General features: G+C 45.1%; 1 protein-coding gene across 1 annotated transcript; it reads left to right on the top strand.

The window, feature by feature from the left end:
* Positions 1 to 8,255: 8,255 nt before the first annotated feature.
* On the top strand, positions 8,256 to 10,762 carry LOC119320804 (putative UPF0481 protein At3g02645). The gene is made up of 3 exons (XM_037594746.1): positions 8,256 to 8,632; positions 9,979 to 10,372; positions 10,544 to 10,762. Exons 1-3 carry the CDS (start codon positions 8,256 to 8,258, stop codon positions 10,760 to 10,762), a joined length of 990 nt encoding a protein of 329 aa, XP_037450643.1.
* Positions 10,763 to 14,060: the final 3,298 nt, after the last annotated feature.

Raw genomic sequence — 14,060 nt, 5'->3', positions numbered from 1 at the left:
ACTGAGTAAGCAGTATGACGAAGTACGTAGAGTCACACCTAAAATTATGTCATTTTCTGATCTTAAAGGAACGATACTAACATATCCTTGCATGCAGGCGTACATCAAGAAATTCAGAAAAGAGCTACCTGTTGTGCTTGTCGATTCACCCTACAATAAAATGAAATACAGGAATAGGTTCAAGCAGTACCATGCTAGGCTATCGGATGCAGCTGCGGTTGAAGACGACGAAGATGCAAGCAGTTAGTCCAGCAGCGTGGAGTGTTCACTTGGCCATAAAGCGATAGAGTAGGGTGTGGTTGGGTTTTAGTCCCGATGAAGGTTTCCTAGCCGTGTTCTTAGTCCATTGTACATGAGTCAAGTTGTAAAACTACAATATTATTGGTTACTATATTTTGCTTGAAATAAATTTGGTCTGTATGGGATCTCGTAGAAATCTATATTTGCTTTTTACTACCATGTGACAGTAATGGTGCCTGGGGCAACCCTAGAAGAATAATGGACTATGATATGTCTATTATCATACGAGAGAAAAAGGTACGGGCTTGAGCATAGCCTCACAACAGAAGTCAAAAATACTGCCTGATTCAACACGCAATCCCAGCTACGTCTCGTAGGCAGGCCGCAAAGCCAAAAAATAGAGCATAGGATAACAAGAGTAAAGCACGTACCATAGGGGGCCTCTGCTGTTGCTGCAACGCTGAATTGAAGCGATCACCTTCAGGAGCACAGTGGTGTGGCCATGGTACATCCATCCTGCCTCAGGGAATCACATAGCAAGTTCTGTCATAGCCCTGCAAAACAGAGGAAAAATTACTACTTGTACTAACCTTGTCAAGTGTGTGCATGTAACAAATGTTGGACATAACTAAACACGGAAGAATGAAATGCAACATATGGAAGAATGAAATGCTCATTCCTTTGTCTCTGCTTTTTGCGAGGACCATTACTCTCCCTTTAACAAGGCTAAAACATCATAATAAGAATTAACAGCAATTTTGAAAAGGTGGATATCCCATGTGAATCTAATTTTTCATATAAAGCACATGCCAAGTCTGTTGATCCCAGTCCAGCAATTGCACAAGAAGAAGCGAGCATCATAAATATTGAGTAACATAAGCTATGAATTGTTTATAGTACATTCTAAAATTGATAGCTTAACATCTCTATTGATCTCCAAATCTCACCTATCAGCCAAATTGAAAGAATACATGTTGAATGCAACGATTGAACGTTCGTAGATCATGCAGTCGGGGCTGGACGAATGGGGCTGGCCGTCGAGGCCGGCGGCCGGCTTCATCTAGTCCCGCAGAACATGATCCATAATGCATGGCCAGATCAAAGCTGTAGTCATGGCTGAGAAATGATATGTAGAGGACACAAATTAACAACCAATTGGAGGACCCGCATGGAGGACTGGGAGGTGGGATGGCGCCGACTCTTCGCCGGCGGCCCCGCATGGAGGGCAGTGGGCCTTCTCTAGTGTTCGTTGAAAAGGTGGTGCGAGATCGCGAGGGAGTTGGGGTGGAGGAAGGGAGGGGCCGCGACGCGCGGCTAGATCCTGCCGGCGACGAGGGAGGGAGGGGCCGCGACGCGTGGCTAGATCCTGCCGGCGACGAGGCAGGGAGGGGCCGCGGTGAGGAATAAAAACCCTAGCGGCGGCGAGGAATAAGAACGGGATAAAAACTGAACCGAAAAAAGCCCTGAAATTCGTACCGAGAATACCCTCGAAATATATGGGAGGGAAAATCAGATCAGTTCGAAATATTTTTTCTACCGAAAATGCCCCTCGGGGTCTGATATAATACACGTGACATTAGCGTATTGCATTGGATCTGGACCGCCCAATTCGCTCCGACGGACGTTTCATATCGTCCGGATGCACCGTAAAATGACTCATTTTACAATGGTACTCCCTCCGTTTCAAAATAGATGACTCAACTTTGTACTAACTTTATACTAAAGTTAATACAAAGTTGAGTCATGTATTTTAGAACGGAGAGAGTACTAGCAAACATGCCCGTGCGTTGCAACGGAAAAAAAAATATAATCATCACACCTCTAATGGCCCAAGACCTCCCAGTCCAGCTCACATTTATGCACTGGTGCAACGTACGGCATGTTTGCTATAAAAGTATAATACATGTATACTATTTGGCACCGGGTGGTGTCTCTTTTCTTTATGCAAAAATCAAAATCTAACTGGACATGCCGTACTCTTTACTTCTATAGCAAACATGCCGAACGTTGCACCAGTGCATAAATATCTATTAAAAAGAGACGTGCATTGCAATAATTAATTGGGTAATAAATCTCTCTCTCCCTTCGGTCATCTCCTGAGTCTTCCATTTAACCATGTTGATGCTCTCGATCTCCTGGAGGTAGTGCACACTATTAGTGTTTGATGCAGGTAGACAAGAGATAGAGATTACTTATTCCTCCTACTTCACTTCATACCATATACCTACAGATAGAAATTAGGTCAAAGCAACATCTGTTTTCTTTTGAGAAGCATAATAAATGATGTGTCGCGGCATGTTGTAGTAAGAGCTGTGCAACTGAGATTTAATTTTCGCATTAGTTTAATCTAGACATAATAATTGAGCGGAATATTTTTTTGATAAGTTAAAGGAGTACATATAGCAATGTTTCATATTGTGAGTTTAATTAATAAAAAATGTATGTTCAATGTACGCATGCATCCCCTTAAGACACATAGATTACCTTAAATTTTATGGAAGGCTTTGGTGAATATACCTGGAGTCCGTAAGCACCTTCGCTCCCGGATGGAACTCACCAAAACCTAGTCGAGGAAAAGGCCGAGGTTGGAGTTGCACCGCCCCACGCCTCTTAACAACCAGGACCAACGCGTAGATGCCGGCGTTGCTTCCTTCGATCACACGGAAGCAGGGTTGCCCATATACATGATGAGGGACTCCGACAGAACACACGGAAGCGCCATCTTTGGAGGTACAAACACTCCTGGATGGCTCGGCTGAACACCGAGGCGATTTCACATACAGTACGTTTCCGGAAATGAAGCACTGTGACAGAGCATTCACAATTAAGGTCCGTCTTACAACTTGCAAATTTTGTCATACAACAGTGACGCGTAAGTTGTGGATCCATCCATCCATGACACCATGGAGGTTGGCGTTGCACCGAGTAGCTCATTTTTTAGAATCCATGGATGCATCACTGGTTCGACAAGAATTCCTCCCTGCATGTGATCAGCTAGCCTTCACATGTAACAACCACACGGCCGGCCAGCCTTGAGTAACAACCACACACTAGGCAATTAAGACTAGTCACAGTGGATAGTAACTTAGACTAGTAAACATGCATATGTTACTAGTCTATATTACTACCTCAGTAGTGCATCTTGTTTTGTTATGTGTGATATTACAATAACTAGCTATGTTACCACATGCCCCTCTTTTCTTATTAATTACTCGCCACATCATCTGATTTATTTAGAGATGTGTGATGTTACCACTTATATTATTTCCACTATGGGTAGTCTAACAAAAAATTGGCCAATATAGGATGGTGATGAAGTTGCAGGAGGTGACCGGAATAATGTATACTCGGTGCCGGAATATCCTTAATAATGTAGCTTAGTTGTGTACAATGCAAGTTGTACATAGCTCGTTGACATTGCACCACTTGGTCACATGTTTGGAAGGTGCCAGTATATGAATCTATATGACGAGGTTTCACATTTGACAGCTAAACTTAGTCATGCGGAAGGAGGAACTGAGTCTGGCGGCGCAGGACGAGCATGTGTGTACCCCTTCTCTTCTCATGCTCCAATTGCATGTACTACCTCCATACTCGTTAATTGGTCTTCAACGTATTTTGGGCTAAATTTCGACCATAGACTTAAGTAGTAAAATGTGAAGTATGTCATAAAAATTTATATCGTTGTATTGGTATTTAAGCCAAATGTGTTACTGGTACTATGCTGCAGAAGGTTAACCACGCGGGTGGAGCATATTGGTCACAGTCATAACCTATTCCTGAGCTACCCTATCTCACAAACTATTATAGCAGTCGGGCCCACATAGGTGTGTTCACCCAAAGATGGCTATAGGAGAGCATCTTGCTTATACAAGGTTTAGGATGTGTAAAGACAAACCTCAAACTACCTTACAGATTATGATGCTACTGGATCTCCAACAAAGAGGGTTAATAAGGTTACTGTCCCCGGTTTAGGGCCACCTTCTATCTCATGTCAGTGTGCCGATGTTTGAGGCGGACATGAGAGACCCGGCTGTAGATGCTCCAAGATTGCTACCTAAAAAAAGAAAAATAAAAATAAAAAGAGTTAGTAACTCCAAAATGAACTAGCACACATTTAGTCCAAGCCTCCCAGCCTCCCATGATGCATTGCCTTATACATTGACCTGCATAGCTAACGCGGTCTAGTCAATTAGAAGCCACGGGAAGCAAACAAGTCGATATATATACACCTCGGATCGCACAAGTAGCAAACAATTAACGTAGTAATGTACCCGTACTCGTATACTAAGCAAAGCTAAGTTAAGCTATATAGGAGGCCGGAGAGATTGTATATACTAGACAACACCATGTCATCGCAGCCACTGACGGAGGCACGGTTCGCAGGGGTGTCCGTGACAAACGCCCCGGGCATAGAGCTGGGCGAGTCGTGGTAGGTGAAGGAGGTGTGGCGTCGGATGGAGGCTGACGCAGAGGAGCTTGGCGCTGTGGCCAAGGCCTTCGACGTGCCGCGGTTGCTGCGGGCCAGGAAACCCAAGGCATACACACCGCCGCACTTCGCCCTGGGACCCTACCACCACCAGCGGACCAAACTCAGAGACATGGAGCGTTGCAAGCTCGCGGCGGCCAGACTCAGAGACATGTAGCAAGTACTCATTGTATTGTTAATTACTACTCCCTTCGTCCCAAAATTCTTGTCTTAAATTTGTTTAAATACGGATGTATCTAGTTATGTTTTAGTGTTAGATACATCCGTATCTAGACAAATCTAAGACAAGAATTTTGGGACGGAGGGAGAACGATGCAGTTAGATACTGACCAGTGCTGTCCATCCTCATGTGTCATACGTCATGTATCTATAGCTTGTTAATTAGAGAGATTCATTTTTTGTTACACTACCTAACCTGTACGTGAGGGTACGATACTAGCGTATATTTATTCCTTGACAATCATCGATACATTCAGTGGCTCCACATCATATTGATCAACATGAGGGGCTCCATCGATCTGCCAGATTGTTTATGAGTTAATTTCAGACCATCATAAAATGGGCGGGACAAGCATTGCGAGTGGTAAGCAATCCAAACAATTCAAAAAGAGCGACGTACGTCACTAGTTGACATATTTACTGTAGTGATTTTGCAAAATAACGAAAATGATTTGTTTTCTCTGGTCAGCATCATACTCTAAACACCAGTTTATATCAATGCAGCTGCTAAATTTGTGCACCTCGCCAACAAACAATTGCCGTTCCAGGTTTAAGTAATTAGCAATCTTTGGGGACTAAGATTTTAATGAAAATCCAGGAAACTAGTTCGGAATAAGAAAAAATGGGGTGATGAATGACTGGCCGGAATACACTAGTAGGAGTATTTTGTGCAATTATCTACTCCCTCCGTTCATAAATATTTGTCTTTTTAGAGATTAGACTACATACGAATTTATATAGGCATATTTTACAGTGTAGATTAACTCATTTTGCTGCCTATGTAGTCTCGTATTGAAATCTTCAAAGACATATATTTAGAAATGGAGGGAGTACCTTGTTGTCTATAGTATATAGACTTGCAGGTAGTGCATATTTGGTCGTAAAGAAATGGAACGCAAGTTGTGGATCCATGCACGTTGCATAGATTGCCAATTTCCTGAAAGGAATCACTGTGACAGAGCATTCACACTTAAGTTGTACATCAATAACGCGTAAGTTGTGGATCCATATATCCGTGGCTGCATGCAGGTTGGCGTTGGACCAAGTAGCTCATCGAATCCATGGAATAAAGTTTATTTACTTAGTGCGGGAATCTACTCCTTAATAATGTAGCTTAGTGGTCTACTACAATGCAAGTTGTATATGGCTCGTTGACGTTGCACCACTTGGTCACATGTTTGCCAGTAGATGAATATACGTGACGAGCTTTCACATCTACTCCCTCCGTTTCTAAATATAAGTCTTTTTATAGACTCCACTACAGAATACATATGAATGTATATAGACATATTTGAGAGTGCAGATTAATTTATTTTGCTCCATATGTAGTACGCAGTGAAATCTCTATAATGACTTATACTAATTAGGAACTCAGGGAGTAACAGCTACATTCATGCATGCATTCATGCGGGGATGTGCATGGATGTATGGGCAAGCTTCACTCACCGCCCGGCCTATACAAATAGTTGCCATCCCCAGCACATGGATCGATCCAGCACCGGCAGTTAAGCTAGCTAGTGACCTGTCATGCACAGATAAGATCAGATCACCTTGAAAAAAAGGGGAAGTAATGCCGGATATATTAGCACACTTCCGATTCATTTAATCTCTATGTAAATCATGAACATGACATTAATAGCATGAAGCTCATACTGATATCTAAACATGTGAGCACATGCCGAACGCCACTTGAACATAATATATATGCCTAGCACATGAACGAGTAAATAGGGCAGATCATACCTTCTTCTACGCCAGGCTAGGCTGTGGCGGTGGCAGCGGCTGCGGCATCCTCTGTGGCATTCTTATTTGCGGCGTCATCATCGAACATGTCGCCATGATTGTAGGGGAAGTAGCCGCAGCAGAGAACACTGAGGAAGGCAAATAGGGACCAGTCGCGCCGAGATGCTCCCCTAAAAACATTATCGCCATTCTCCCGGTGCATGTTCGCAAAGGACGGGGTTCTAGAGGCCTGCTCCCCCGAACGGCCAAGCACGCGGTCGACAGGATGGCATCGCCGGGAGCAACAACGGTGAGTGGAACAATAGATGATGGCAAGGGTTTTGTTGAAGGACGAACTAACTCTGTCGGCCAGGTTGCCAGCGTGTCCAATATATATGTCGCCGGGTACGGAGCTTCGGACAATGGCACTTTCATTATTGACTCGTAATTAATATTTGATTCATTAACCATTCCTGGCCGGCAAAAAATAAGTGCACACATGACATAGGTCAGTGCTCGGCTGGTCTCGTTCGTGAAGCACGCACGCACGCAGGCATGGCGAACGACGCAGGAGGAGCGTGCATGTACCACTCCTCTTCTCATGCTCCAATAGCATATAGAAGAGAAACCTTTATAAAGGAGTGTAAACGCTACTCCACTTGTGAGATGATACTAAATTTCTTGCCATGTCGTGCACCTACATGGGCCTTAGTGATAAATCAACCGTTGTTTATATGGGCTCAAGGCCCGTCTATACTTCAATAACCCCCCACCAAATCTGGAGGCATGTATATTGTTCTTTGTTCTAAACAATGTTTTGATATATTAGAATTTTCAACGGAGACTGTTTAAGATTGATCATTCACCTGTAGAAAAGGATTACACTTCTTCACAACTAAACAATGGACCATGCCTTGAATTATCAGTTTGACATTCAGAAGTTTCACCAATTGTCTTACTGGTACTAGGCTGCAGAAGGTTAACCCCGTGGGTGAAGCATATTAGTCGCATTCCTAACCTATTCCTAAGCTACCAAGAGATTACCCTATATCACAGGCTATGATAGCAGTCGGGCTCACCTAGGTGAGTTCGTCCAAAGATCGCTATATGATAACATCTTGATTATAGAAGCTTTAGAACTTATTAAGACAAACCTCAACCTGCAATATAGACTAGGATAGTACTACATCTCAGGCGGAGAGGGTTAGTAAGGTTACTCTCCTCAGTTTTTGGGTCACCTCCGGTCACTGACCAGGCGCGTCCGAGGATGTTTGAGGAGGCCGGCTGTAGATGCTCTAAGATTTCTGCCCCAAAAAAGGAAAAAAAAAGAGTTAGGAAGTCCACAATCAGGTAGCACACATTTAGTCCATGCCTCCCATGATGCATTGGCTTATACATTGACCTGCATAGCTAACTGGGTCTAGTCAATTCGACGCCACTGGAAGCACACAAGTCGATATATATAGACCTCGGATCGCACAAGTAGCTAACAATTAACTTGCTACCGTACCACTACTCGTTTCCTACTAAGCAAAGCTAAGTTAAGCTATAGGAGGCCGGAGGGATCTATAGACTAGACGGTGTGATGTCGTCGGCGCAGCCACAGCCGGAGGCGCGGTTCACAGAGGCGGCCGTGACAAACGCCGGCATAGAGCTGGACGAGTCGCCGTGGGTGAAGGAGGTGCGGTGTCGGATGGAGGCCGATGCAGAGCAGCAGGGCGCTGTGGCCAAGGTCTTCGACGTGCCGCGGTTGCTACGGGCCACAAGGCCCGAGGCCTACACACCGCAGCACTTCGCCCTGGGACCCTACCACTACCAGCGGACCAAACTCAGAGACATGGAGCGTTACAAGCTCGCGGCGGCCAAGCGCGCCGAGAAGCAATTTGCCGGCAACCGCACGTTCGAAGATCTCGTGGACAAGTTTGCTGTCATGAAGGATATCATCCGGGCCCCCTACCATAGGTACCGGCCGGCCCTACTGCGCCTTTGCTCTTTATTTATTTATTTATACATCCTCCTCCATCTTCCTTGCCTACAGTTCCTGCTACAAGATCTACCTCTCTCATGCAAAAATCTGCTAGTCTTCATCCCGTACTTATTTAATTTTACTTGTGTGACATAGCTACTGAGATGACACCAGGTACTTTAGTTTGAAAAATCAGAGAAGAAATAAAATTAATCTGTTATAGTGGTGTTGTTCATGAAATCGTTGGATCATCCTCCCATCAGGATTCTTGGCGCTAGTGTTTTGTTTGACTTTCTTTGATGCTATGAATTTTGCTTAGTCAATCAGAGTGAAGTCATATTTTCCTACTAATATAAAATGTTTCAATCTTTTGGATGAATGTAGAAATAATAATATCGACCATCTGACAACTCCAAACATGGTCAAAACTTCATCTCTCAACTTGGTTCCATATATGTCGCAAAGGTATACATTTCAGTTAGCCACAAACATAAGCCCAGATGCTTTTGCGAATAATTAAGATGAAACCTTAAAATCTAGCTAAACAGTGTGTTATAATTGCAATGTTTTATGAGGATCAAACTAGCTAGTTATATAAACTGCATGGCAAATTTGAAAACTTGGTCAACGTTTGGTCTCCTGCTATTGATAACTTTGTCTTGTTCTAAACTAACTCACATTTTTTTTTTTGAAGTGCTCACCACATGTGTTAGATGGCAAACTCACTCAAACTTAATCAACAAACCATAAGAGGACATGTTCAAATCTATAAGCTACGTAAAAATCCATCGAAATGTAGGATGCATTATGGACATGAGGTGTACTAGTGTACTTAGCTAGTCATAGTTCACATGTGAACCCATGTGGCAAGTGTAAAAGCAATTTCAAACAGACAAGAACATGTACATGTGAAATCTTTAAAAATGCGAAGAAAATATTATTATTTTATCTCGAATACACACGAGAGTGCGTACTATATTATAAAGAAGGGGATGCGAAGAAAATAATTATGGCACAGACATAACCACACAGTAATACATATTAATCACGGGGCCGAACATGAAAAATGTGAAGAAGATTCATGTCGTCACAAAATTTCCAATTAAAATTCTATTCATGTAGCTTGACAAGGAAAGGTAATTTTTTTTATAAGGAAAAAAATGAATAAATATATAGCACCTACTCCGCATTTGTCAAATCTGCACCGAATTAATACTTTCAAATATAGTACGTACAATGCTGGCAGATGTATTGTTTTTCTTTTTTTTATTATCATATATGTGTTTCTAGCTTTTGAGATATAGTTAAAATTTGGATGCGAAATTATGGATGATGCTGGTAGGTACCTCGAGCTGAGAGAGCCGACGCTGTCATGGATGATGGCTATCGACACGTGCTTCCTCCTCGACTTCCTTGAGAACTACCACGTGGAGTCGGCCACAGACTTTGTGTCCTCCTCTGCCAACTGGATCAACGCCATGGTGCGGGACGCCATGATGCTCGAGAACCAGATCCCGCTGTTCCTCTTCGCCGAGGCGCTACAGCTCCGCCACATCTCGGATGAAGCCGATGTCTGCGTTGTCTTGGACCGCTTCATCACGGAGGTTAGCCCAATCAAGACCAACACGCCGGCCTGTACCAGCGACATCACCAAGCACGGGCACCTGCTGGAGCTCCTATACCATTTCCTCGTGCCCGAGTCCATGAACGCAGTGGCGGCAGAGCATCCAGTGCTGGTCTCAGATGTGCCCATCATCGATCAGCCGCACGCGGACAAGCACGGAGCTGATGAATGGCATCATCGACACACCCAAGGACGTGAAGATCTTGACGAAATATGGGATCATCTCAAACAAGATGAAGAGCAACAAGGAGGCGGCTGACATGTGGAACGGGATGTGCCGCAGCTTGACACAGTGATCACGTTGGTCAACAAGCACCGGGACGACAACAAGACCGTGAAATCGCGCAAGTTGCTAAAGAGGTACGTGTTCAGATCGTGGAGGCTGCTCGCCGCCGCCGTGCTGCTGCTCATGATGTCAGTGCAGACCTTCTGCACCGTCTACGACTGCAAGCGCTGGCTCGGCCATGGAATACCCCAGCTCATGCCCGAAGGAGGGCAGTAGCTTCTTCCCTAATTTCCCTGTACCCGCCAGGCAGCGTCCATTGGCATTTATATATCCTCATGTTATTTCCCCCTGCTGCAGTGCAGTGGCAAACAGACTATATTTATTTATATTATGTCCCGTGCTCATCTATATAATTCTGCATTTTTACCCCAAGCTATCAATGTCTAAATTCTTATATATGCGACGCGGTTATTTCATATCTAAATGATGACATCATCAATTGTTATCTATATAAGTGGGGGCGTGGGTTATTTTCTCCTTGTTGTTGGGCTGGAGAAGCTAGTTCCATGGTAACATGTTACAACGAAGAGGCTGTTCGTCACTCTTGCTGGAGAAGCTAGTCCCTTTGTGCTTTTTCTGGTAGGACACATCGCGACGTTGAAAAACTATATTTGGGTGACTGTGACTTTATAGTTGAGTTGGTGGATAACGACGAAGAAGCTATGTTGCCTTCCCTCGACTCAGGTTCATTGCGTTATGTAATCTAAAGAGCAATCGTAAGCATCTGTGATGGTAGAATCACCTTCCCATCGTTGATGGGCTTGCTCGTTTATGGTTGGCCCATGCTAATGAAGCCTCCACGGAAAATAGCAGGTGATATATGGCGACCAAATAAAATTGTGGGAAAGTTTAGAATGGGAGGATGCTAGCTCACAGTCCTCTCTCCTTGCGTTTTTCAGAGAAATTCCCGCGGACTTCAGAGCAAGTCCACAAGAAGTGACGACGGCTCTACCACTACTTGCTCTATTATGCCCTTAAGCATTTTTTTCTTTTTCGTTTTTGAGATGTTGCACAGATCAACTTGAGCCTTCTCTTGCTCCATTTTTCTTTGCCACAAATTATGCTCCATATATTCGTTGTTATTTTATTTTTTTAACGGGGAAAGGCGCCCTCAGCGCCAATTTCATTCAACTCAAAAGCAGTGTTAGTTTCACTCTAACGTCCCATACTTGACTAAGAATCTATAATACCTAAATAGTTCATCCCCACTACCACATTTCTCTTGACATGCAAGTTGTCCACCTCATCAATCTGCCACATCAGTTTTCTTTTTTTCAATTCCAGTTATTAATAGGCCGACCAATCATCCGTTCACATCATTGTTTTCCCTGCTACTGAGGCTAGCGCACTGGATCAGAATTTTTTACACTGGATAAATATTGTGGACCTTAATGAAGTGCACGTCTTAATCTTTCTTAAAAAAACGCTGTACAGTAAAGGCACCCACGAGTTGCAATTCTAAAGCATTACCAGCAGGTTTGCCTCCTCCGCTTCCCCTTCCCGTGTATAACTATCTTTGTTTCGCTTCTTCTCCCCTTCAGTTCCCGACCCACTTCCTTTTCATGTGTATATATATGTTCATCTCCTCTGCACAGCGCTCCCTCGCCTCCTTCCGCACCTGGTCATTGCCTCCCGATTGATGCCGCCTCAACCTGATTGTACGTAGGGATGCCCGGGATCTTGCTCTCCTTCCAGCATTGGCACTTGCATCAGATCCACACCATCGTTTTTGTGGAAGGAGATCGATGCCCCCAACCCACCCATCACGTATTCATCTACGCTGCTGCAGCCGGATGAACCCCATGGATATTTCCCTCTTCCTCGTCCCTCCACCATGCCATCGGGGATGGTTCTTCTCCACCAATATACCAATCTGTGTGCAGGACATATAACTTCTTCTATGCTATTTTTTATGATATTATATTCCATATGCATGTGTGCAGATCGGTGAATAAGGGAAAACTTGTCATGAAAACAGGTGAAGACCGCGAAGCCCAGAAGACTCAAGTGGAGCCCAGTCGGCCCAGACGGCTGGCCCAGCCCAACTCACGCTACACTGGGCCGACCTGGACTAAGTAAGCAGATATATGTAGCTGGCAAGAGAGAGTGAGGGGCATCGAGAAAGATCAGAACCCTAGACCCGGCCGCCTGTGGCGAATCCTCTCTCCCACCTCCTGGCTCTTTTCTCGAATCCTCCTTGCTGCCCGAGATTTATGTATTCACCTGTATCTGAGCTCGGATCTATCTAAGAGAGTGTTAGGCCCGTGACATTTGGTATCAGATTGCCACTCGATCCCCACATATTTCCAAATCTGGCACCCCAACGCACCCGCAAACTCGAGGAGGTGATGGCGGAATTGGATCTACAGAAGAAGATGACCGCGGCGGCGGAGGAGCGCGGAGCCATCGCCAAGGCGTTGTTGGCGATCCAGAAGTCTTTGGACAAGATGGAGCCAGCAGTCTCCAAGATGGAGCCCCTTCTCGCGTCGATCGAGCCTACGGTCAACGACCTGGCGGCTTGGAGGCCCGGCGTCGACCACGCGGTGGGCAAGCTGCAGCTCGACATGGGCGAGATCCGCGCCAAGCTCTTCAAAATCGCGTCAAGCCCGCTCCTCAACGGCGCTCCGGCGACCCCAACGAACACTACAGGGCCGCTCCTAGCGGGCGCGTCTCCCTCTCCTTCGGCTTTTGGTGGCGACAGCCACGGGCTAATTAGCCGCGGTGCTGCAACGTCGACACGGGATCAGGTCCCTGGGGGCACGGTGCCCCCGGCGCCGATCCCGGCCAACGGTGTGTTCCGCACTCCCTTTCCTACTGTACCTCTGTTGGGTCCGAGTGGGGACACCGTTCCGAGTGTCATCCATCATTCTGCAGCATCCAAATTGGACTGCCCAGAGTTTGATGGAGAAAATCCTACGGGGTGGCGCCTCAAGTGTGAGGCATATTTCAGGGTGTGTTCCATCGAACCACCTGCTTGGGTCGATACTGTTGTGGTGCATTTTACCGGGGCGGCAGTGTTGTGGTTGGAATGGTCTGAATCTCATATTAAGTTTCCGCAGTGAGAGTATTTTGTTGCTGCTGTGTTAGAGAAATTTGGTAAATCTGAATTTCAACAGATGCTTCGCAAATTCTCTAGATTAAAGCAAACTGGTAGTGTCTTAGAGTATGCTGAACAATTTAATGTTGCTATGCATAGTCTCTTAGCTCATCATAGTTCTTGGGATCCTTTGTTCTTTACTACCCAGTTTTTAGATGGTTTGCACAGTGACATTAAAGTTGCAGTCATGTTACACCGTCCCCACGACTTGGATACTGCTGTTGCTCTTGCTGAATTACAGGAAGAAGCTATGGAACTGTTGCGGGAGGAAAATACGGAGATGACAATGCAACGCTCTCTGGGCACAGTGGAAAAAGGGCGCCGGTTTTCCCCGAGACCAAACCTGTCACACCTTCCTGTTGGGGCTTCAACCAGCAAAACGGGAACCTCATCGTTACCTAGTCCAACAGCGACAGA

This window comes from Triticum dicoccoides, chromosome 6B (genome assembly GCF_002162155.2).
Source record: "Triticum dicoccoides isolate Atlit2015 ecotype Zavitan chromosome 6B, WEW_v2.0, whole genome shotgun sequence".
Lineage (NCBI taxonomy): Eukaryota > Viridiplantae > Streptophyta > Magnoliopsida > Poales > Poaceae > Triticum > Triticum dicoccoides.
Note: the sequence above shows the minus strand (reverse complement) of the source record. Positions and strands in the feature narration are given on the sequence as shown.

What these genes read in the sequence shown, in the direction of transcription:
- LOC119320804 (XM_037594746.1), top strand. Translation starts at nt 8,256, where the DNA reads ATGTCGTCGGCGCAGCCACAGCCGGAGGCGCGGTTCACAGAGGCGGCC. An exon ending in ATCCGGGCCCCCTACCATAG is followed by an intron (nt 8,633 to 9,978) that starts GTACCGGCCGGC and finishes TGATGCTGGTAG; the next exon opens with GTACCTCGAGCTGAGAGAGC. An exon ending in CGGCAGAGCATCCAGTGCTG is followed by an intron (nt 10,373 to 10,543) that starts GTCTCAGATGTG and finishes GATGTGCCGCAG; the next exon opens with CTTGACACAGTGATCACGTT.